Source organism: Ranitomeya variabilis, chromosome 5, assembly GCF_051348905.1.
Source record: "Ranitomeya variabilis isolate aRanVar5 chromosome 5, aRanVar5.hap1, whole genome shotgun sequence".
NCBI lineage: Eukaryota > Metazoa > Chordata > Amphibia > Anura > Dendrobatidae > Ranitomeya > Ranitomeya variabilis.
The window spans coordinates 585,875,171-585,900,958 of NC_135236.1; the positions used below are offsets into that span (position 1 = coordinate 585,875,171).

The following is a 25,788-nucleotide window of genomic DNA, read 5'->3' on the forward strand; positions in this document are numbered from 1 at the left end:
GATAAATTGGACCCCAATAGTTGTTGTCCAATTTGTCCTGAGTACGCTGATACCCCATATGTGGGGGGAAACCACTGTTTGGGTGCATGGCAGAGCTCGGAAGGGAAGGAGCGCCATTTGGAATGCAGACTTAGATGGATTGGTCTGCAGGCGTCACGTTGCATTTGCAGAGTCCCTGATGTACCCAAACAGTAGAAACCCCCAAGAAGTGACCCCATATTGGAAACTAGACTTCTCAAGGAACTTATGTAGATGTGTTGTGAGAACTTTGAACCCCCAAGTGTTTCACTACAGTTTACAGAGCAGAGCCGTGAAAATAAAAAATCTTTTTTTTCCCACAAAAATGATTTTTAGCCCCCCAAATTTTTATTTTGTCAAGGATAACAAGAGAACTTGGACCCCAAAAGTTGTTGTCCAATTTGTCCCGATGCTGATACCCCATATGTTGGGGTAAACACCTGTTTGGGCGCACGGGAGAGCTCGAAAGGGAAGGAGCACTGTTTTACTTTTTCAACGCTGAATTGGCTGGAATTGAGATCGGATGCCATGTCGCGTTTGGAGAGCCTCTGATGTGCCTGAACAGTGGAAACTCCCCAATTCTACCTGAAACCCTAATCCAAACACACCCCTAATCCTAATCCCAATGGTAACCCTAACCACACCCTTAACCCTGACACACCCCTAACTCTAATCCCAACCCTAATTCTAACCGTAAATGTAATCCAAACCCTAACCCTAACTTTAGCCCCAACCCTAAAGCTAACTTTAACCCTAACCCTAACTTTAGCCCTAACCCTAACTTTAGCCCCAACCCTAACCCAAACCCAAACTTTAGCTCCAACCCTAGCCCCAACCCTAACCCTAGCCTTAACCCTAGCCTTAACCCTAGCCTTAACCCTAGCCTTAACCCTAGCCTTAACCCTAGCCTTAACCCTAGCCTTAACCTTAGCCTTAACCTTAGCCTTAACCCTAGCCTTAACCCTAGCCTTAACCCTAGCCCTAACCCTAGCCCTAACCCTAGCCCTAACCCTAATGGGAAAATGGAAATAAATACATTTTTTAAATTTTATTATTTTTCCCTAACTAAGGGGGTGATGAAGGGGAGCTTGATTTACTTTTATAGCGTTTTTTATATCGGATTTTTATGATTGGCAGCTGTCACACACTAAAAGACGCTTTTTTATAGCAAAAAAGTTTTTGCGTCTCCACATTTTGAGAGCTATAATTTTTCCATGTTTTAGTCCACAGAGTCATGTGAGGTCTTGTTTTTTGCGGGACGAGTTGACGTTTTTATTGGTAACATTTTCGGACACGTGACAGTTTTTGATCACTTTTTATTCCGATTTTTGTGAGGCAGAATGACCAAAAACCAGCTATTCATGAATTTCTTTTGGGGGAGGCGTTTATACCGTTCCACGTTTGGTAAAATTGATAAAGCAGTTTTATTTGTCGGGTAAGTACGACTACAGCGATATCTCATTTATATCATTTTTTTTTATGTTTTGGCGCTTTTATACGATAAAAGCTTTTTTATAGAAAAAATAATTATTTTGGCATCACTTTATTCTGAGGACTATAACTTTTTTATTTTTTTGCTTATGATGCTGTGTGGCGGCACGTTTTTTTGCGGGACAAGATGACGTTTTCAGCGATACCATGGTTATGTATATCCGTCTTTTTGATCGCGTGTTATTCCACTTTTTGTTCGGCGGTATGATAATAAAGCGTTGTTTTTTGGCTCGTTTTTTTTTTCCTTACGGTGTTCACTGAAGGGGTTAACTAGTGGGACAGTTTTATAGGTTGGGTCGTTACGGTCGCGGCAATACTAAATATGTGAACTTTTATTGTTTTTTTTTTTATTTAGATAAATGTATTTATGGGAATAATAATTTTTTTTTTTCTTTATTTAGGAATTTTTTTTTTTTTTTTAATTTGTCCCGGGGGGGGGGGACATCACAGATCGCTGATCTGACAGTTTGCACAGCACTCTGTCAGATCAGCGATCTGACTGACAGCGCTGCAGGCTTATCAGCGCCTGCTCTGGACCCGGAAGTAATCCCTGCAGGACCCGGATGCAGCCCCGTGGCCATTTTGGATCCGAGGCCTGCAGGGATAGGAGGTAAGAGACGCTTGGAGCAACGCGATCACATCGCGTTGCTCCGGGGGTCTCAGGGAAGCACGCAGAGAGCCCCCTCCCTGCGCTATGCTTCCCTATACCGCCGGAACACTGTGATCTTGTTTGATCGCAGTGTGCCGGGGGTTGATGTGCCAGGGGCGGTCCGTGACCGCTCCTGGCACATAGTGCCGGATGTCAGCTGCGATAGTCAGCTGACACCTGGCTGCGATCGGCCGCGCTCCCCCCGTGAGCGCTGCCGATCGCGCTGGACGTACTATCCCGTCACTGGGAATTAAGTCCCAGGTCACCTTGACGGGATAGTACGTCCAATGGGATTAAGGGGTTAAACAGCGCCGCTTTTTAACGACGCTGAGGTTTAAGTGTATAGCTCCCCCTAGCGTCAGAATTTCTCTAGGGTCTCGTCTACCAGAGGTAGCCGAGACCCCAAAGAACATGGTTTAGGTCGGTTTTTACCGACCCCGGTGTTGCGATCGACACATCGAGCCGGATGACAGCTGCGATAGTCAGCTGACACCTGGCTGCGATCGGCCGCGCTCCCCCCGTGAGCACCTCGGTGTTGCGATCGACACATCGAGCCGGATGTCAGCTGCGATAGTCAGCTGACACCTGGCTGCGATCGGCCGCGCTCCCCCCGTGAGCGCTGCCGATCGCGCTGGACGTACTATCCCGTCACTGGGAATTAAGTCCCAGGTCACCTTGACGGGATAGTACGTCCAATGGGATTAAGGGGTTAAACAGCGCCGCTTTTTAACGACGCTGAGGTTTAAGTGTATAGCTCCCCCTAGCGTCAGAATTTCTCTAGGGTCTCGTCTACCAGAGGTAGCCGAGACCCCAAAGAACATGGTTTAGGTCGGTTTTTACCGACCCCGGTGTTGCGATCGACGATTGCAAAAAAACCCGTCAGAGTTTCCATTTAATTTCTCTCTCCTCTGATGTGATCGCACAGCAGAGGAGAATGAAATAGGGTCCCCTGATCAATCCCGCCAGTACGTCTGCTGTCCCTGCCTGCCCCTGTGAAGTCCCTCAGGCCGCCGACTTGTTCCAGGAGAAAATGGCGGGCACATGCGCAGTGCGCCCACCGAGATCTGCCGGCCGGCACCCGGCAACAATAGGAAATTTTTCCTAGTTGTTCATTTTGATCACTGTGATAGACCCTATCACAGTGATCAAAATAAAAAGATAGTAATTAAACCCCCCTTGATCACACCCTTAGTTAGGGAAAAATAATAAAATGTAAAAAATATATTTATTTCCATTAGGGTTAGAGTTGGGCTAAAGTGTGGGTTGGGCTAAAGTGAGTTGGGTTAGGGATTACGGTTAGAGATTATGGTTAGGGGTTACGGTTTGGGTTGTGGTTAGACCTGAGGGGTTTCCACTGTTTAGGCACCTCAGGGGTCTCCAGACACAACATGGCGCCACCATTGATTCCAGCCAATTTTGCGTTCAAAAAGTCAAGCGGTGCTCCCTCCCTTCTGAGCCCTGCCATGCCCCCAAACAGTGGCTTTCCCCAACATGTAGGGTATCGGCGTACTCAGAAGAAAATGTACAACAAATTTTGTGGTCCATTTTCTCCTGATACCCTTGTGAAAATAAAAAAAAAATTGGTTCCAAAGTAAATTTTTTGTGAAAAAAAGTAAAATGTTCATTTTTTCCTTCCACATTGCTTTAGTTCTCGTGAAACATCTGAAGGGTATTAAACTTCTTGAATGTGGTTTTGCGCACCCTGAGGGGTGCAGTTTTTAGAATGGTGTAACTTTTGGGTATTTTCTGTTATATTGACTCCCCAAAGTCACTTCAAATGCAAGGTGGTCCCTAAAAAAATGAGAAATGGCTGGTCAACTCTTAGGCTATGTGCACACGTTGCGGATTAGCCTGTGGAATGTTTTGTGCGGATTCTGCATCTCTTGGCAAAAAACACAGGTGCGGATTTGAAGCGTTTTTGTGCGGATTTACTGCGGATTTTGTGCGGATTTCTTGCGTTTTTTTACGCCTGCGGAGTTCTATAATGGAATGGGTACAAAAACGCTGCAGATCCGCACAAAAGAAGTGACATGCTACTTCTTTTAATCTGCAGCGTTTCCGTGTGGAATTATCTGCACCATCAGCACAGAATTTTTTTTTCTCATTGATTTACATTGTACCGTAAATCACTTGCGGATCTGCAGCGTTTCTGCACGGTAAAAAACGCTGCGGATCTGCAGGAAATCCGCAATGTGTGCACATAGCCTTAACCCTTATATAGCTACCTAACAAAAAAAAAAATTGTTTCCAAAATTGTGCTGATGTGAAGTAGACATGTGGGAAATGTTATTTAAGTATTTTGTGTGATATGGACTCTCTGATTTAGGCCGGCGTCACACTCGGCGTAAGACAATACGGTCCGTATTTTACGGCCGTAATACGGAGAAATGTTCCCAAAATAGTGATGCGATATTTTCTCGCAGGCTTGCAAAACCGACATCTAATGGATTTATGTGCTCAAATGTTCGGGAAAACATATATACAGTGTGTATATATATATATATATATATATATATATATATATATATATATATATATATATATATATATATATATATATATATATATATATATATATATATATGTGTCATTGAGACACATATATATATATATATATATAGTCTGTATTTATATTTACTACAGCGCGATATCTGTGAAAAGCTGGTAATTCAATTGCCGGCTTTTCATTTCTCCTTCCCAAACCCGACAGGATATGAGACATGGTTTACATACAGTAAACCATCTCATATCCCCATTTTTTTTTTGCATATTCCACACTACTAATGTTAGTAGTGTGTGTATGCAAAATTTGGGCGCTGTAGCTGCTAAAATAAAGGGTTAAATAGCGGAAAAAATTGGCGTGGGCTCCCGCGCAATTTTCTCCGCCAGAGTGGTAAAGCCAGTGACTGACGGCAGATATTAATAGCCAGGAGAGGGTCCATGGTTATTGGCCCCCCCCGTGGCTAAAAACATCTGCCCCCAGCCACCCCAGAAAAGGCACATCTGGAAGATGCGCCTGTTCTGGCACTTGGCCACTCTCTTCCCATTCCCGTGTAGCGGTGGGATATGGGGTAATGAAGGGTTAATGCCACCTTGCTATTGTAAGGTGACATTAAGCCAGATTAATAATGGAGAGGCGTCAATTATGACACCTATCCATTATTAATCCAATTGTTTGAAAGGGTTAAAAAACACACACACACATGATTTAAAAGTATTTTAATGAAATAAACACAGCGGTTGTTTTAATATTTTATTGCTCTCTCAATCCATTTGCAGACCCTCGCTTGGCAAAACAATAAACCCACAATATACATACCTTCTGCTGACCCGTCACGTCCCACGAGGTAATCCATCTGAAGGGGTTAAAATAATTTACAAGCAGGAGCCCTGCAAATGCAGCTGTGCTCGTGCTTGTAATTCCCTGGCGAATGAAGGAACTGTAGGTCATTGACCTACATTTCCTTAAGTCGCGGTGATGCGCCCCCTGGTGGATGTCCTCATATGACCTGGAGCGTGGGAAAAAGTTCCCAGGCTGCAGTTCATGAGAACATCCAGCAGGGGCGCATCACCGCGACTGAAGGAAATGTAGGTCAATGACCTACAGTTCCTTCATTCGCCGGGGAATTACAAGCACGAGCACAGCTGCATTTGCAGGGCTCCTGCTTGTAAATTATTTTAACCCCTTCAGATGGATTACCTCGTGGGACGTGACGGGTCAGCAGAAGGTATGTATATTGTGGGTTTATTGTTTTGCCAAGCGAGGGTCTGCAAATGGATTGAGAGAGCAATAAAATATTAAAACAACCGCTGTGTTTATTTAATTAAAATACTTTTAAATCATGTGTGTGTGTGTGTGTGTGTGTGTGTGTTTTTTAACCCTTTCAAACAATTGGATTAATAATGGATAGGTGTCATAATTGAATTGATGTGCCTTTTCTGGGGTGGCTGGGGGCAGATGTTTGTAGCTGGGGGGGGCCAATAACCATGGACCCTCTCTAGGCTATTAATATCTGCCGTCAGTCACTGGCTTTCCCACTCTGGTGGAGAAAGTTGCGCGGGAGCCCACGCCAATTTTTTCCGCCATTTAACCCTTTATTTTAGCAGCTACAGCGCTGAAATTTTGCACATACACACTACTAACATTAGTAGTGTGGAATATGCAAAAAAAAAAGGGGATATGAGATGGTTTACTGTATGTAAACCATGTCTCATATCCTGTCGGGTTTAGGCAGGAGAAATGAAAAGCCGGCAACTGAATTACCGACTTTTCACTAACACCGCTGCGTATTTCTCGCAAGTCACACTGCTGGTCCGTGTGGAATCCGTATTTTTCTCGCCCCCATAGACTTTCATTGGCGATTTTTTTTGCGCAATACGCTGACAAACGCAGCATTCTGCGATTTTGTACGGCCGTAGAACGCCGTATATTACGGATCCGTAATATACGGCTGATAGGACGAGACCCATTGAGAAGCATTGTGCCGTATGTCATGTGAGTTTTACGCACGTAGTTTCTGCGCTCTTGCGTCCGTAAAACTCGCATGTGTGACGGCGGCCTTAAGGGCATAAGAATTCAAAGTTTGAAAATTGCTAAATTTTCAAAATTTTTGCCATATTTCAGTTTTTTTCAGAAACAAACGCAAGTCATATCAAAGAAATTTTACCACTAACATGAAGTATAATATGTCACAAAAAACAGTCTCCGAATCAGCGGGATCCGTTGAAGCATTCCAGAGTTATAAGCGCATAAAGTGACAGTGGTCAGAATTGTAAAAATTTGCTCGGTCATTAATTGGCTCACTAAGGGGCTAAAGGTGGTAAAAGATTGGATGCCATATGAAGCCACAGGATAGTTTGTTACTGATACATTACAGTTTCCTTTGTCACTTTAGAAGACCAGTTTCAATTTTGTAATAATAGCTGCTGCTGTAAAAAAAACAAACACAAAAACATTTCATATGGACTACAGACAGTGAGAATAAATAATGGTCCCACTCCTGTGAACCTTCCCACATGATGATGAATATCCGGACTTGCCTTAGATCATTTAGCAGTTGGATAGGAAGCTACAGTAAATAGAGTTAATATTATATTGAGCAGGGTCATGGCTTGCTTTCTTAGGCCTCTTTCACGCTTCTGTCTTTTTCCTCCCGTGGAAATCCATCGAGTTTTGAAATTTTTCTGCAGGATCCTGTTTTTTCCCATTGACTTGTGTTACCGACGGATTGTGACGGATGGCCATCCGTTTCATTTGTCGTGCACTGGATCCGTCGGAAAATAGCGGTCCGTCGTGTGGAGAAAACGTTTAGAGGAACATTTTTTCTGACGGAAGAGGCCCTACTGGTAAATGATGTAACTCTTTGGGACATCGATCAGCATATGCTACACCAGAATACTCCACTTTAAACTGAAAAACAACAAGTAACTTGACCATTCAGTCTAAGGCTATGTTCACACGTTGTGTTTTTTTGCTGCTTTTTTTTAATGCAAATTTTAATCTGTGTTTTACAGTACCAGCAAAAGCTATGAGATCTCAGGAATTTCATGCACACACATTGTTTTTCTTTTCTGACTGAATTCGAAAACTGCTACTTTTTTGAAGCAAAACCTGCTTTTTGTAAGCTGCTTATTTACTGCCAAGAGAGCAAAAATGCGAAGTGAACATAGCCTTACCTGTTTGAGTCCAAACTCAATCTACATGAATACAAAACCACTACTTTAACCTTAATGACCAAGGCAAATAATACAATTCGCATGAGTGTCACTCTTTGACTTTTTTTATGAAAAAAAAAAAAAAATGTGGCAAAAATGTGGAAAGTTTGCACTTTTCATTCTGAATATTTATGTCATCAAAGTTATGTAATACAAAATACCGTATATACTCGAGTATAAGCCGACCCGAGTATAAGCCGACCCCCCTAATTTTGCCACAAAAAACTGGGAAAACGTAATGACTCGAGTATAAGCCTAAGGTGGGAAATGCAGCAGCGACCGGTAAATGTCAAAAGTAAAAACAGATACCAATAAAAGTAAAATTAATTGAGACATCAGTAGGTTGTGTTTTTGAATATCCATATTGAAAAAGGAGCCCCATATAATGCTCCATGCAGTTTGATGGCCCCATAAGATGTTCCATATTAAAATATGCCCCATATAATCCTGCATAAAGGTTAATAAAGGCCCCATAAGATGCTCCATAGACACATTTGCCCAATATAATGCTGCACAAATGCTGATTATGGCCCCATAAGATGCTCTATAAAGATATTTGCCCCATATAGTGCTGCAAAAACCTTGATTATGGCCCTATAAGATGCTCCATACAGACACTTGCCCCATATACTGTAGTGCCCTACAAACGTTAATTATGGCCCCATACAGACACTTGCCCCATATAGTGCTGCACAAACGTTATGGCCCCCATATAGTGCTGCACAAACGTTATGGCCCCCATATAGTGCTGCTCAAACATTATGGCCCCATATAGTGCTGCACTAACATTATGGCCCCATATAGTGCTGCACAAACGTTATGGCCCCATATAGTGCTGCACAAACGTTATGGCCCCCATATAGTGCTGCACAAACGTTATGGCCCCCATATAGTGCTGCACAAACATTATGGGCCCCATATAGTGCTGCACAAACGTTATGGCCCCATATAGTGCTGCACCAACATTATGGCCCCATATAGTGCTGCAGAAACATTATGGCCCCATATAGTGCTTCACAAACATTATGGCCCCATATATGCCCCATACAGATATTTGCCCCATTTGCTGCGATTAAAAAAAAAAAAAATAACATACTCACCTCTCCGGCGCTCAGGACCCCGGCACTTTCAATAGTCACCCGCACCTCGTTCCGGCGCCACTCCATGTTCAGCACCGACGTTCAGCACACTAACTACGTCACCGCGCCCTCTGACCTGAGCGTCACTGCTGAAGACAGAGCGGCGCCCGGAACGAGGAAAGGTGACTATCGCGCAGTGGTGCGCTCCCCTCCCCGTATACTCACCTGGTCCTGGCGCTATGCACTGCAGTCCCTGGCTTCCCCGGCGCCGCAGCTTCTAACTGTACTGAGCGGTCACCGTTACCGCCCATTACAGTCATGAATATGCGGCTCCACCCCTATGGGAGGTGGAGCCGCATATTCATTTACTGTAATGAGCGGTACCATGTGACCGCTCAGTACAGGAAGAAGCTGAAGCTGCTGCTGCCGGCGCCGGGGAAGCCAGGGACCCGCGCCTGGACTAGGTGAGTATTTTTAGACAGCCACCGCTCCCCCTCCCCTGCCGACCTCTGGGTATGACTCGAGTATAAGCCGAGAGGGGGACTTTCAGCCCAAAAAAGTGAGCTGAAAATCTCGGCTTATACTCGAGTATATACGGTAGTTAATAAACACAATTTCTATATATAACAGTGTTCTATTACAAAAGCAGCACTGCTATGCATAGTGAAAAATCATGATCTCCTATGAATGCCAGCTTAAACGCTGGCTTTCACAGGAGTGTCTTACTGACAGGCATGGGGGATCATCAGCAGACCCTGGCTATCATAGCAACCTGTTGTGGAATGACGGACCGCCCCTGCCAACACATGTTAAATGCCACTATCAAAGATTGACAGTTGAATTTAAGAGGTTAACAGCCTCAGGCAGGCAGGAACTTACTAGAGCGAGAAGAATCTGCTCTAGCGATGAAAAGTTTCATAAAGAAAGTCGCATTATTTCTGATAGACTGCTGGACAGAGGGTACAAACAATCTAATATAAAACATGCATTCAGACAGGTTTCCAAAATTCCACGTACCAATTTGTTACATTCTGAAAACAAAAAAGTAAATGCTGCTTCTGAAGCGCACATTACATTTTCTACTGCGTACAGCAGTCAATACAACAAAATCAGACAGATTATTCTTAAATATCTTCCTGTAGTCAATCAAGATAGTTCTTTGTGCACAATTCTCCAAAATGGTTGCAGGGTAGTGGCCAAAAGAGGTTGCACACTGGGGAATATTTTATCTCCCAGTATGGTGCACCCGAAAAAAACTCCCACATCATGGCTATCAGTGAAGGGTTTCTTTAAATGTTCTGGCAATAGATGTAATGTCTGCCAATTTGCAGACAATAAGAGAACTTCTTTTTCTTCAAATCACAATGTTACTTATAATATAAAATCATTTATCAACTGTGATTCTGATCATGTTATATACTGTATAAAATGCAAAGCCTGTAATATTTGTTATATAGGTTATACCACTAGGAAAATCAAAAAGAGAATTTCTGAACATATAGCCAATGTAAGGAATAGAAATCCAGGTTATTCTGGGGCCACAAAACATTTTATCTCCGTGCACCAGGGAGATCTGTCAGATTTTTCCTTTTTTGGCATTGAAAGGGTTAGTCAGTCACCTAGAGGTGGAGATTGGAGGAAGCAATTGGCTCTGCGGGAAGCCTTTTGGATTCTAACTTTAGACACCAAATATCCACATGGTATGAATTACAAAAATGATCTTTTTTACATATATTGAACAACTAATGAAATTTTTGGTAATTTAAAATAGATATTAGTGTATTTCTAAGATATTTGATAAATAAGGTAAAGTTTTATCTCCGTGCACCAGGGAGATCTGTCAGATTTTTCCTTTTTTGGCATTGAAAGGGTTAGTCAGTCACCTAGATTTGGAGATTGGAGGAAGCAATTAGCTCTGCGGGAAGCCTTTTGGATTCTAACTTTAGACACCAAATATCCACATGGTATGAATTACAAAAATGATCTTTTTTACTTATATTGAACAACTAATGAATTTTTTGGTAATTTAGAACAGATATTAGTGTATTTCTAAGACATTTGATAAATAAGGTAAAGTTTTATCTCTGTGCACCAGGGAGATCTGTCAGATTTTTCCTTTTTTGGCATTGAAAGGGTTAGTCAGTCACCTAGAGGTAGAGATTGGAGGAAGCGATTAGCTCTGCGGGAAGCCTTTTGGATTCTAACTTTAGACACCAAATATCCACATGGTATGAATTACAAAAATGATTTTTTTTTTTTTTTTTTACATATATTGAACAACTAATGAATTTTTTGGTAATTTAGAACAGATGTTAGTGTATTTCTAAGACATTTGATAAATAAGGTAAAGTTTTGTTATGTGAATTTAGCTGCAGCTTTTTCCAATGAAATTTAATTGCTATGTCTGTGATTGGTTCCTTGTCATATATAAACCTGTGTATTCATGTCATATTAGTTCCTATGACTAAGGGCGCCGTGGTGCGCCAGAAACGCGTCAGGCAAAGAGAGTTCCTCTCTCTTTCTTTTTAATGTTGTTTTTTAAAATGTTCTAAATAAATTTTGATTATTTTACTCAAACTGGATGGATGTGCTGGAAATTCCCATTTTTCCCTTAGCCTCAGGCAGAGCTTTGCTCCACCCACAGCTGTTAAACGCACATGATGAATGATTAAATTGGTCAACATTTGCCAAGAAATCAAAGCTTGCCTCAGCCAGAGAGCTGGCATATGTTGTACCAGTAAGTCATATGTCAGTAAGAGGCTGACCCAAATAAAACATTTTTAAGGGAACCTTTCACCAGGAATAAGGTGTTATCATACCTGCTTTTCAGGCCGCTGTCCAGTCTCAGCTCATGACTTCACCTCATCTCATACCAGTTCCCCACCACTTTCTGGCTGCAGTTATGTGAAGTCACCCTTCAGAACTATGAAGGCGGTTAGTCAGCCGGGCACCCAAACTAGCGGTGTCCTGGCAGTTCATTCGAGCCTGTTGGATCCAAACCTGGAAGAGTGGCAGGAAAATACTGCAGGCAGCAGTTTCCCAAGGCATAAGCTTTAGCAGGAGTGGAAAAGTTCTGTGGTATCAGTATATGTAGTTATATTCAGGTTTAGTATTTTTAGTTATATTTAGGTTTAGCATATTTATATTTAGATTTAATGTATTTAGTTATGTTTAGGTTTAACATATTTAGTTATATTTAGGTTTAGTATATTTAGTTATATTTAGGTTTAGCATATTTTGTTATATTTAGGTTCAGTATATTTAGTTATATTTAGGTTTAGTATATTTAGTTATATTTATGTTTAGCATATTTACTTATAGTTAGGTTTAGCATATTTACTTATAGTTAGGTTTAGCATTTTTTGTTATAGTTAGGTTTAGCATATTTAGTTATATTAACCCCTTTACCCCCAAGGGTGGTTTGCACGTTAATGACCGGGCCAATTTTTACAATTCTGACCACTGTCCCTTTATGAGGTTATAACTCTGGAACGTTTCAACGGATCTTGGCAATTCTGACATTGATTTCTCGTAACATATTGTACTTCATGATAGTGGTAAAATTTCTTCTATATAACTTGCGTTTATTTGTGAAAAAAACGGAAATTTGGCGAAAATTTTGAAAATTTCACAATTTTCCAACTTTGAATTTTTATGCCCTTAAATCACACATATGTGATATGTCACACAAAATACTTAATAGGTAACATTGCCCACATGTCTACTTTACATCAGGACAATTTAGGAACCAAAATTTTTTTTTGTTAGGGAGTTATAAGGGTTAAGATTTGACCAGCAATTTCTCATTTTTACAACACCATTTTGTTTTTAGGGACCACATCTCATTTGAAGTCATTTTGAGGGGTCTATATGATAGAAAATACCCAAGTGTGACACCATTCTAAAAACTGCACCCCTCAAGGTGCTCAAAACCACATTCAAGAAGTTTATTAACCCTTCAGGTGTTTCACAGGAATTTTTGGAATGCAAAATTGACTGGAATTGAGATGGAACGCCATGTTGCGTTTGGAGAGCCCCTGATGTGCCTAAACATTGAAACCCCCCACAATTGACACCATTTTGGAAAGTAGACCCCCTAAGGAACTTATCTAGATGTGTGGTGAGCACTTTGACCCACCAAGTGCTTCACAGAAGTTTATAATGCAGAGCCGTAAAAATAAACAATCATATTTTTTCACAAAAATTATTTTTTCGCCCCCAATTTTTTATTTTGCCAAGGGTAAGAGAAGAAATTGGACCCCAAAAGTTGGTGTGCAATTTGTCCTGAGTACGCTGATACCCCATATGTGGGGGTAAACCACTGTTTTTGCTCATAGCAGAGCTCGGAAGGGAAGGAGCGCCATTTGACTTTTCAATGCAAAATTGACTGGAATTAAGATGGGACGCCATGTTGCGTTTGGAGAGCCCCTGATGTGCCTAAACATTAAAACCCCCCCACAAGTGACACAATTTTGGAAAGTAGACCCCCTAAGGAACTTATCTAGATGTGTTTTGAGAGCTTTGATCCCCCAAGTGTTTCACTACAGTTTATAACGCAGAGCCGTGAAAATAAATTTTTTTTTTTCACAAAAATGTTTTTTTAGCCCCCAGTTTTGTATTTTCCCAAGGGTATCAGGAGAAATTGGACCCCAAAAGTTGTTGTCCAATTTGTCCTGAGTATGCTGATACCCCATATGTGGGGGGAAACCACTGTTTGGGCGCATGGCAGAGCTCGGAAGGGAAGGAGTGCCATTTGGAATGCAGACTTAGATGGATTGGTCTGCAGGCGTCACGTTGCATTTGCAGAGCCCCTGATGTACCCAAACAGTAGAAACCCCCCATAAGTGACCCCATATTGGAAACTAGACCTCCCAAGGAACTTATCTAGATGTGTTGTGAGAACTTTGAACCCCCAGGTGTTTCACTACAGTTTACAACGCAGAGCCGTGAAAATAAAAAAATATTTTTTTTTCTCCACAAAAATGATTTTTAGCCCCCAAATTTATATTTTCCCAAGGGTAACAAGAGTACTTGGACCCCAAAAGTTGTTGTCCAATTTGTTCCGAGTACACAGATTCCCCATATGTTGGGGTAAACCCCTGTTTGGGCGCACGGGAAAGCTCGGAAGGGAAGGAGCACTGTTTTACTTTTTCAATGCAGAATTGGCTGGAATTGAGATCGGACGCCATGTCGCGTTTGGAGAGCCCCTGATGTGCCTAAACAGTGGAAACTCCCCAATTATAACTGAAACCCTAATCCAAACACACCCCTAACCCTAATCCCAGCGATAACCCTAACCACACCCCTAACCCTGACACACCCCTACCTCTAATCCCAACCCTAATCCCAACCGGAAATGTAATCCAAACCCTAACCCTGACTTTAGCCCCAACCCTAACTTTAGCCCCAACCCTAACCCTAACTTTAGCTCCAACCCTAGCCCTAACCCTAGCCCTAACCCTAGCCCTAACCCTAGCCCTAACCCTAGCCCTAATGGGAAAATGGAAATAAATACATTTTTTTAATTTTATTATTTTTCCCTAACTAAGGGGGTGATGAAGGGGGGTTTGATTTACTTTTATAGCGTTTTTTTATAGCGGATTTTTATGATTGGCAGCCGTCACACTCTAAAAGACGCTTTTTATAACAAAAAAGTTTTTGCGTCTCCACATTTTGAGACCTATAATTTTTCCATATTTTGGTCCACAGAGTCATGTGAGGTCTTGTTTTTTGTGGGACGAGATGACGTTTTTATTGGTAACATTTTCGGACACGTGACAGTTTTTGATCGCTTACTATTCCGATTTTTGTGAGGCAGAATGACCAAAAACCAGCTATTCATGAATTTCTTTTGGGGGAGGCGTTTATACCGTTCCACGTTTGGTAAAATTGATAAAGTAGTTTTATTCTTCGGGTCAGTACGATTACAGCAATATCTAATTTATATCATTTTTTTATGGTTTGGCGCTTTTATACGATAAAAACTATTTTATAGAATAAATTATTATTTTGGCATCGCTTTATTCTGAGGACTATAACTTTTTTATTTTTTCTTTGATGACGCTGTATGGCAGCTCGTTTTTTGCAGGACAAGATGACATTTTCAGCGTTACCAAGGATATTTATATCCGTCTTTTTGATCGCGTGTTATTCCACTTTTTGTTCGGCGGTATGATAATAAAGCGTTGGTTTTTTGCCTCTTTTTTTTTTTTTTTCCTACGGTGTTCACTGAAGGGGTTAACTAGTGATATAGTTTTATAGGTGGGGTCGTTACGGACGCGGCGATACTAAATATGTGTACTTTTATTGTTTGTTTTTTATTTAGATTAAGAAATGTATTTATGGGAATAATATATATTTTTTTTTTCTTTATTTAGGAATTTTTTTTTTTTTTTTTTTTACACAAGTGAAAATTTTTTTTTTACATTTTTACTTTGTCCCGGGGGGGACATCACAGATCAGTTTGCACAGCACTCTGTCAGATCGGCGATCTGACTTACAGTGCTGCAGGCTTACCAAGCGCTTGCCCTGAGCAGGCACTCGGTAAGCCTCCTCCCTCCCCGCAGGACCCGGATGCCGCGGCCATTTTGGATCCGGGGACTGCAAGGGAGAGGAGGTAAGAGACCCTCGGAGCAACGCGATCACATCGCGTTGCTCCGGGGGTCTCAGGGAAGCACGCAGGGAGCCCCCTCCCTGCGCAATGCTTTCCTGTACCGGCGCCAGCACACTGCGATCATGTTTGATCGCGGTGTTCCGGGGGTTAATGTGCCGGGGGCGGTCCATGACCGCTCCTGGCACATAGTGCCGGATGTCAGCTGCGATAGGCAGCTGACACCCAGCCGCGATCGGCCGCGCTCCCCCCAGGAGCGCGGCCGATCGCGCTGAACGTACTATGTCAGAAAGGGGTCCAATGTCAGAAAGGGGTTAAGGTTTAGCATATTTAGTTATAGTTAGGTTTAGCATATTTAGTTATAGTTAGTTTTAACATATTTAGTTATAGTTAGGTTTAGTATATTTAGTTATATTTAGGTTTATTATATATAGTTAGGTTTAGTATATTTAGTTATAGTTAGGTTTAGTATATTTAGTTATAGTTAGGTTTAGCATATTTAGTTATGGAGCGCCCCCACTGTCGCAGGGCCGAGGGGTACCCGGTACCGGGCCTCTCTGTCTCGGTTCTGGGATTGTCACGGTGGCTAGACCCGGTCCGTGACCCTGCTAAGGGGCGTCCAGTAAAAGTTGAGAGTGATAATGTGTGGTGCAGGGTGCGATGAATAACGAGGACACAGGGTTGCAGTCTCTTTACCTCTTTACTGAAGGCTTCAGGATCCTCAATCCAGAGTACGGTTAACAGGGCTGTCTGAGACCGGGCTGTCTGAGACCGGCCGGTCCGATGGCACCTCCAGAGTTCCCTTTGCAGGTGGAAATCTGTGCCTTCCTTCTAGGGCTTGTGTGTTGTAGTCCTTCCCTGCTGAGCACCACGGGATAGTCCTCACAACTGTTGTGTCTGTTTCTGATGTTCCCTCACAACTGATTCTGATGTTCTTCTCCGTCCCCCAGATGACATGGCTAGGACGCACCCGTATGACGGGTTGGCCTGGAGTTCTTCCGGGACCCTAGAGTCGCCCCTCTCCCACTGTTGCCCCCTATGTCTGCTTAGGTGATTTAGGTGAGACAGCCCGCCTATAACTGACTGTCCTGCCGTTGGTTTGAAGTAAGGCTTGGAGCCAGTACTTCCTCGGCGTTTCCGGCCACCGGCTACACGCCTCAGTAGGATGTTGCCTCGATCTTTCAGCACGACTCCTACTGATGTTTTCTCCTTGTTGCTTTGATCTCGTTTCTCACTCTTCACAATAAACCTCGCTTCTTGTCCTTTCTTGGGGTACCGCCGCGATGAAGTGCAGGCACGGTCCCGTAACGTTCTTTCTGTTCGCTAGGCCTCTGTCAGGATCCCACCCCTGACAGGGACCCCCCTGAGTCTTCCCCTGCAACACCCTCTGCCACAGGATGTTGCCTGGTTCCAACCCAGTCAGCTTTATGTCTAACTTTCTATCTAACCCCCAGTTTTACCAGATTGTGAGGAGTGGCCTAATGCATAGTGCCCTTTGCTCCCCCTGGAGGCCAGACTATGAAGTGTATTGGTGTCTGTGATACCTGGTCAGGTGAACTCCTTCAGTGCCATCAGACGTACCATCACTCCCCTTAGCGGCGGAGCGATGTTACTGCAACGACCAGGTCTCTGGGGCGCTGCAGTTATAGTTACATTTAGGTTTAGCATATTTAGTTACATTTAGGTTTAGCATATTTAGTTACATTTAGGTTTAGTATATTTAGTTATATTTAGGTTCAGTATATTTAGTTATATTTAGGTTCAGTATATTTAGTTATATTTAGATGTAGTATATTTAGTTATAGTAAGGTTTAGTATATTTATAGTTAGATTTAGTATATTTAGTTATATTTAGGTTTAGCATATTTTGTTTAGGTTCAGTATATTTAGTTATATTTATATTTAACATACTTTGTTATATCTAGGTTTAGTATATTTACCGGTAGTTATATTTAGGTTTTAGTATATTTAGTTTGTATTCAGGTTTAATATATTTAGTTATATTTAGGTTTAGCATATTTTGTTATATTTAGGTTCAGTATATTTAGTTATAGTTAGGTTTAGTATATTTAGTTATAGTTTGGTTTAGCATATTTAGTTATAGTTAGGTTTAGCATATTTAGTTACATTTAGGTTTAGCATATTTAGTTATATTTAGGTTCAGTATATTTAGTTATATTTAGATTCAGTATATTTAGTTATATTTAGATGTAGTATATTTAGTTATAGTAAGGTTTAGTATATTTATAGTTACATTTAGTATATTTAGTTATATTTAGGTTTAGCATATTTTGTTTAGGTTTAGTATATTTAGTTAGATTTATGTTAACATATTTAGTTATATTTAGGTTTAGCATATTTAGTTATATTTAGATTTAGTGTATTTAGTTTATATTTAGGTTTAGTATATTTAGTTTATATCTAGTTGGGGCCAAAACACTGACCCTTGGTTGCCCGATCAGGCGTGCATTTACATTGTTTTTCTCTCGTAGTTGGATTATTTTCATATCGTATATTATTTTTGCTTCTCCCACTGCTTTCTCACTAAACCTAGGAGGTCTGACCCCATGGTTTCTATGTCCCTAGTGAAGTGACCGGGAAACACAGGTTATATAGCTTTGTGAGAAAATGTTAGTATATCAGTCTGCTCATCTACCTTGCTTTGTAGCATGGTACCTGCAGTTTGGGTTCCCTGTGTATGTGCACCTAGGCAGGGACCTATCAATCCAGGACAGTGGGTGGGGAGAAAATGCCGGGTACCCGCCCACTCCAGCGCATCTTGGTTCCTGTTGGATTTTAAAGTGAGTTTCATCTCTCACACACCGCAGGGTTTCAGAGTCAAACATACCTGGCTGAGATCATACAGTCAGCACCTGATATATACTGGCCGTGGGTCCGAGCACCTTGTATCATCTGTCAGGTTCTTCTTAAAGGAGCACTCCCACTGAGGTTTTTTTTTTTAAGTTCATCAAAACTATGTGCATGTAATGTAGTTTGAGTGTAGTAGTATACTCGCCTACCGCTGCTCTCTCCTGTGTCCACCGCCGTTCTGTTTGGCATCTGAGTCACGTCACCGCTCTTCAGACTCTCCGGGTCACGCAGCGCTCTGCATGACCTGGGAACTCTTTCACAATGTAAGTCTATGGAGCGTCAGAATGAGGCTTCACAGGCTTTCTTGTAAAAGAGACTTCTGGATCCCACATAGAGGAGAGAGTGTGCCAGCCAGTTTCTATTGCTGTTACATCGCTGAGTAGTAAAGCAGAACGGTCCTGGACACCGGAGAGAGCAGCGGTAGGCGAGTATATTACTACACTCACACTGCATTACATGCACTTAGTGGGAGTGCTCCTTTTAGTGCTACAAAGTCATGTCCCCAACATATGTTACACTAAAGGCTGATGTGGCCGACCCCGTTACCTCATTGTGCAGACAGCAATAGGCCGTGTAATACAGGGGCCATAGTATAGGAAGTGAGCAGTAGAGCTTTTTGTCATGAAACCCAATAGCAAAAAATATTTTTAGACCCAATGACATGCATTTAAGTATGAAAAAATGTCTACAAAGGTGGACAACCTCTCTAATTTACCATTATATGTCACTGCTTTGACAAATGCTGTTTTTGTTGTTGTTTTGAACAAGTGACTTTTATGAGCACGAAGCTTTAATGATGGAAGAAGAAGGAGCCGTTATTGTTGGTCTTCTCATGGGACTTAACATGATTGATGCAAATTTATGCCTCAAAGGAGAAGATTTAGATTCTCAGGTAAGAGTACAAAAAATAAATGGATTTTATGAATTTTAGTAAAATAAGCATGGCTACTATTCACATGTATATGGTTTAAAAAACATCTCAGAAAAAAAGGCAGGTGCAAAATACTGAAGAAACAATCGCCCACACCTACCAATTCATGGAGGGGGTGATCCCCTAGAAGTAGAATGGAACCTGGATAAGGATTGTATAGGGTGCCAGTAACACAGATCAAGTGCATACTGTCTGCTTACAGTCTATTAGTGACCGTGCTACTAGATCAGGCAGGATTCTCAGCACTATATTAGTGCACCCCAACATGGACAGGCACCCCAGTCTTCAAGGCCAACAAAAATGTGCCTGACTGCTTTCTGCATAGAAATGAAAAAAAAAAGTGCAGTAAAATATAAATCATATGTATGAGGTATTGCTGAATATTTTGACCAAAATACGCAAGCTTGCAACCGATGTCAAGGTTCCTCATGGTCTTGTGAGTACCTAAACTAAATGTAAAAGCAAAAGGGCATCAAAAAAATGTAAAAACTTGGCAGAAAAAATGCAGCCATATTTACCAACACGGGTCAGAAACTAATGCCCTTACAGGATGCTGCAGCACCCCATGATGACAGCGGAGGCAGCACAGGGGCAAAATACTGAAAAAACAACCACCCACACCTACCAATTCATGGAGGGGCGGTTGCCTAGAAGTAGAATGGTACCTGGGTAAGCTTATGGATTCACCACGCTGTCAGCAATATTATTATTGTTGTTATTATTATGTTCTTAACCCCCAGAGCTTTTTTCAGTTTTGCGGTTTTGTTTTTCACTCGTCTTCTTCCCAGAGCCATAACTTTTTTATTTCCTGTCAATATGGCCATGGCAAGGGCTTATTTTTTGCGGAACGAGTATTACTTTTGAACGACACCATTGGTTTTACCATGTCGTGTACTAGAAAATGGGAAAATAATTCCAAGTGCGGTGAAATTGCAAAAAAATGTGCAATCCCACACTTGTTTTTTGTTTGGCTTTTTTGCTAGGTTCACTACATGCTAAAACTGACCTGCCATTATGATTCTCCAGGTCATTATGAGTTCATAGACACCAAACATGTCTAGGTTCTTTTTTTATCTTAAGTGGTGAAAAAAAATTCCAAAGTTTGCTTTAAAAAAAAAAAAAAAAAAAAAGCGCAATTTTCCGATACCCGTAGCGTCTCCATTTTTCGTTATCTGGGGTTGGATGAGGGCTTATTTTTTGCGCACCAAGCTGTCGTTTTTAATGATACCACTTTTGTGCAGATACGCTCTTTTGATCGTCTGTTACTGCATTTTAATGCAATATCGTAGCGACCAAAAAAACATAATTCTGGTGTTTCGATATTTTTTTTTTTCTCGCTACGCCATTTAGCAATCAGGTTAATCCTTTTTTATATTGATAGAACGGGCGATTCTGAATGCGGCGATACCAAATATGTCTGTTTTGATTTTTTTGGGGGGGGCGAAAGGGGGGTGATTTAAACTTTTATATATTTTTTATATTTTTAAAACTATTTTTCTTAAAGTTTTGGCATGCTTCAATAGCCTCCATGGGAGGCTAGAAGCTGCCACAACTTGATTGGCTCTGCTACATAGAGGTGATGCTCAGATCACCTCTATGTAGTAGAATTACAGGGTGGCGCTCACAGCAATCCGGCATGAACAACCTTAGAGGTCTCCAGGAGACCTCTGGTTGTTATGCCGACGAACCAGTGACCCCCGATCATGTGACGGGGATCAGCGGTGCGTTTATTTCCGGCACGATGGTCTGAAGCGCGCGTTAAATGCCGCTGTCAGTTTGATAGCGGCATTTAACTAGTTAATATGCGCGGGTGGATCATGATTCCGCCACGCCTATTGCCGGCACATGTCAGCTGTTCAAAACAGCTGCCATGTCCCGGCTTTGATGCAGGCTCACCGCCATTAGTACTGCCATTGGACATACTATCCCATCCAATGGCAGTAAGGGGTTAACATTGTTATTTGGATTTGGAAGCTTCATGAATATTATCTTAAAATGAGTTTGCAAAACGTACCTGCATTTGCTAGCATGTTGGCCAGTGTGTCCTACCTTACACCGCCTTGTGGCTGGTATGCTTTATTTTAGAACTTACTGTAACTTGTTTCTACACACTTTTCAACATCGAGGAAGTGTTCTATTCACTAAAATTTTATACCAGAACTCTTTCCTAAAATACCTTTAAAAGTCGCAATTTTATTTAGTGGAACTTGCATGTTGAGAACATTTTTTACGACTTTTGGCATTTACATGCCAGTCTTGGCCAACTCCTCCAAAATGTCGGCAACATAGGCGGAATGATGTGTGGCTAAGCCTGTCCATCTAACTTATGGAAAGTTACACATTTTTGTTGTAATTTGCAGCAGTAATGTATTCCAGTCCCTGACTAGAGGACATTTCTGCCGTTAGGCACACAGCACTTACTCCAGTAGCTCCGTTCACCAATGCTGGCTTTCACGGCTCCAGTCGTCATGAGCCACAGCCATAATATGTGCTGCATGTGTTATGTTTTACTTTTCTGCTGTATTTTTACTAATACATTTCTTCCTATGTTTTACCTTCTGGATTTTTTATTATTAAAGTTTTCACTATTGCTATATTTTAAAGTGAACCTGTAGCATGAAAAAATGCTGTTTACCTACAGATATGGGGTTAATAGTGTCCTGAATTTGCCCAGTGCCCCACACTTAGACCCCCCACGGCCTGCCCAGAGGGAAACCGCTTTATTCCCTCAAGCAGCATTCAGGTTCCAGTGATGGAAGCGGCGCCGGCGTGGGTTCAGTCACCGCTTTGTATAGAGAGCAGCAGCTATGACCGCACTCCTGACACTGGCAGCAGTTCAACATTAGTACCAGTGGTAAAGTCGGTGCCAGGGGCGCGGTTACAGCCGCTTCTCCCTATACACAAAGCGGTGACTCAAACCTCCTCGGTGCCACCTCCATGACTCACAACACAATTAACCAGCAGATTAACACAATATCTGCAGGTTAACAGCTTTTTTTTCACATGACAGGTTCTCTTTAAAGAGGGTTTTCTTTTCTGACTCTTACTTTTGTGCATACATTTGTGTTTGTTTTTTTTTAATTTCTTTACTTTTTTCCTTTGTTTTTTTTTTTTCTTTTTTTTTTCTTTTTCTGTTTTAGGTGGGCATCATTGACTTTTCTTTCAGTCTCAAGGATGTACAGCTAAATGATAGTGAAAAAAAGTATGTATTACAATTGATTTTATTTTCCATAACTTAATATGTTTTCTAATGTTGTATATTTTAACCCGTTAATGAAGCTAATTTTGATCTTCATGACCAGGCTCCATTTTTTTCAAATCTGTCATGTCACTTTGGGTGTTCAGAATCACTGGGATGTTCAAGCATTCCAGAGTGATTATTAAGTTTTGTTTTTTCTTGATACATTGACTTAGGGTACCGTCTCACAGTGGCACTTTTGTCGCTACGACGGCACGATCCGTGACGTTCCAGCGATATCCATACGATATCGCTGTGTCTGACACGCAGCAGCGATCAGGGACCCTGCTCAGAATTGTACGTCGTAGCAGATCGTTTGGAACTTTCTGTCGTCGCTGGATCTCCCGCTGTCATCGTTGGATCGGTGTGTGTGACACCGATCCAACGATGCGTTCGCTTGTAACCAGGGTAAACATCGGGTTACTAAGCGCAGGGCCGCGCTTAGTAACCCGATGTTTACCCTGGTTACCGTCGTAAATGTAAAAAAAAACAAAACAGTACATACTCACATTCCGGTGTCCCGTCAGGTCCCTTGCCGTCTGCTTCCCGCACTGACTGACTGCCGGCCGTAAAGTGAAAGCAGATCACAGCGGTGACGTCACCGCTGTGCTGTGCTTTCACTTTACGGCCGGCAGTCAGTCAGTGCGGGAAGCAGACGGCAAGGGACCTGACGGACACCGGAATGTGAGTATGTATACTGTTTTTTTTTTTTTTACATTTACGACGGTAACCAGGGTAAACATCGGGTTACTAAGCGCGGCCCTGCACTTAGTAACCCGATGTTTACCCTGGTTACCCGGGGACCTTCGGCATCGTTGGTCGCTGGAGAGCTGTCTGTGTGACAGCTCCCCAGCGACCACACAACGACTTACCAACGATCACGGCCAGGTCGTATCGCTGGTCGTGATCGTTGGTAAATCGTTTTGTGAGACGGTAACCTTAAATTTACCACTAAGAATAAAGTACAATCTGCTTGACGGCTTTCACAAAATTACTAAAATTTAATGAAAATGTAGAAAAATTAGCAATCTTCAAACTGAATCCTCATACTCTTAAACCAGATAGTCATCTTGTTAGGATGTCAGTATATATCTTTTTGTTTTTGCAAGAAAATTTATGAATAATAATTTTTTTACTGATCTATTCCTTTCTGATGTGTCTTTTAGGGGTTAATATATTGGAAAAAACATTTTAAAAACTGCACCATACAAATTTGTTCTAAACTGCTGTCAAAAAGTTTGTTCCAATGCAACACAGGAATTAAACCAAAAATAGTTTTTTTCCACTAAAATACTGCTTTATTTAGCCCAAGGCGTTTTCATTTTCAAAAGCGTTAATAGGAAAAATTGAACCAAAATTTATTACACAATTTCTCCTGGACATGGATGTAATTCTTAAGAGGTCAAAAACCGTTGTTTAGGAACAAGGCAGGGTTCGAAAGATAAGAATAGGTACCAAAACAGCAGAAACCCTCACAAGTGACCCCCATTTGGGAAACTAAACCCCACAACTAATTTATCTAGGGGTGTGGTGATTTTTTTTTTTTTTTTAAACTCCTTTTATTGAAGTTTATACTAGGGCTGTTGAGTCGCAGTTTGTGTCCATTTTGGTGGAGTTCAAGTCTGTATAAAATAGACCCACTCTTAAAATATATAATACATTGGGTACAGTAATTCAGTGCAGATTTGTGCTGTAATTTGTTTCATAAGAATTTGTGGGAGTTATGAAATGTCCTATAAATGTCAGTTCTGCTCCTGATCTGAGGATTTCTGCTTTTAGTGGAGATGAATCTGTGCTACACTTTATGTACATGCTCAGTAGTGACCAGTGCTGTGGAGTTGGAGTCAGGATTTTGAATCCAAGTCAGGGAAATTGAGATGTCTGAGTTGGAGGTTTGGCATGACAACTCCTCAGTCCTGAATTATACAACAGAACAAGGTTACATCATAGAACAAAAGAGCAAGTAGAATTTCTTATTGCTCTTTAACCCCTTTCTGACCTCGGACGGGATAGTACGTCCGAGGTCAGAAGCACTGCTTTGATGCAGGGCTCCGCGGTGAGCCCGCATCAAAGCCGGCACATGTCAGCTGTTTTGAACAGCTGACATGTGCCCGCAATAGCGGCGGGTGAAATCGCGATTCTCCTGCCGCTATTAACTAGTTAAATGCCGCTGTCAAACGCAGACAGCGGCATTTAACCGGTGCTTCCGGCCGGGCGGCCGGAAATGAGCGCATCGCCGACCCCGTCACATGATCGGAGGTCGGCGATGCTTCTGAATAGTAACCAGAGAGGTCCTTGAGACCTCTATGGTTACTGATCCCCGGTAGCTGTGAGCGCCACCCTGTGGTCGGCGCTCATAGCACACCTGATTTTCTGCTACATAGCAGCGAACATCAGATCGCTACTATGTAGCAGAGCCGATCGTGTTGTGCCAGCTTCTAGCCTCCCATGGAGGCTATTGAAGCATGGCAAAAGTAAAAAAAAAAAAAAAAAAAGTACAAAAAAATGTGAAAAAAAAAAAATATATAAAAGTTTATCACCCCCCTTTCGCCCCATTCAAAATAAATCAATAAAAAAATAATCAAACCTACACATATTTGGTATCGCCGCGTTCAGAATCGCCCGATCTATCAATAAAAAAAAAGCATTAACCTGATTGCTAAATGGTGTAGCGAGAAAAAAATTAGAAATGCCAGAATTATGTTTTTTTGGTCGCCGCGACATTGCATTAAAATGCAATAACGGGCGATCAAAAGAACGTATCTGCACCAAAATGCTATCATTAAAAACGCCAGCTCGGCACGCAAAAAATAAGCCCTCAACCGACCCAGATCATGAAAAATGGAGACGCTACGAGTATCGGAAAATGGCGCAATTTTTTATTTTTTTTTAACTTTGGAATTTTTTTTCACCACTTAGATAAAAAAAAGAAACTAGTCATGTTAGGTGTCTATGAACTCATAATGACCTGGAGAATCATAATGGCAGGTCAGTTTTAGCATATAGTGAACCTAGCAAAAAAGCCAAACAAAAAACAAGTGTGGGACTGCACTTTTTTGCAATTTCACCGCATTTGTAATTTTTTTCCCTTTTCTAGTACACGACATGGTAAAACCAATGATGTCGTTGAAAAGTACAACTCGTCCCGCAAAAAATAAGCCTTCACATGGCCAAATTGACAGAAAA

At 41.7% G+C, this 25,788-nt stretch overlaps 1 protein-coding gene across 6 annotated transcripts in view; it reads left to right on the forward strand.

Moving 5' to 3' along the window:
- The window catches only part of LOC143776536 (RUN and FYVE domain-containing protein 1-like), a 531,317-nt gene that overhangs the window by 85,163 nt on the left and 420,366 nt on the right, over positions 1 to 25,788 (forward strand). For all 6 annotated transcript variants that reach the window (XR_013215861.1, XM_077265993.1, XM_077265994.1 and 3 more), the window contains exons 5-6: positions 19,202 to 19,325; positions 22,505 to 22,566. Coding sequence is in view for 5 of the 6 variants with exons in the window: in XM_077265993.1 (XP_077122108.1) it covers positions 19,202 to 19,325; positions 22,505 to 22,566 (186 nt within the window). In the remaining variant the exon portion in view is untranslated. The remainder of the gene's footprint in view (positions 1 to 19,201; positions 19,326 to 22,504; positions 22,567 to 25,788) is intronic.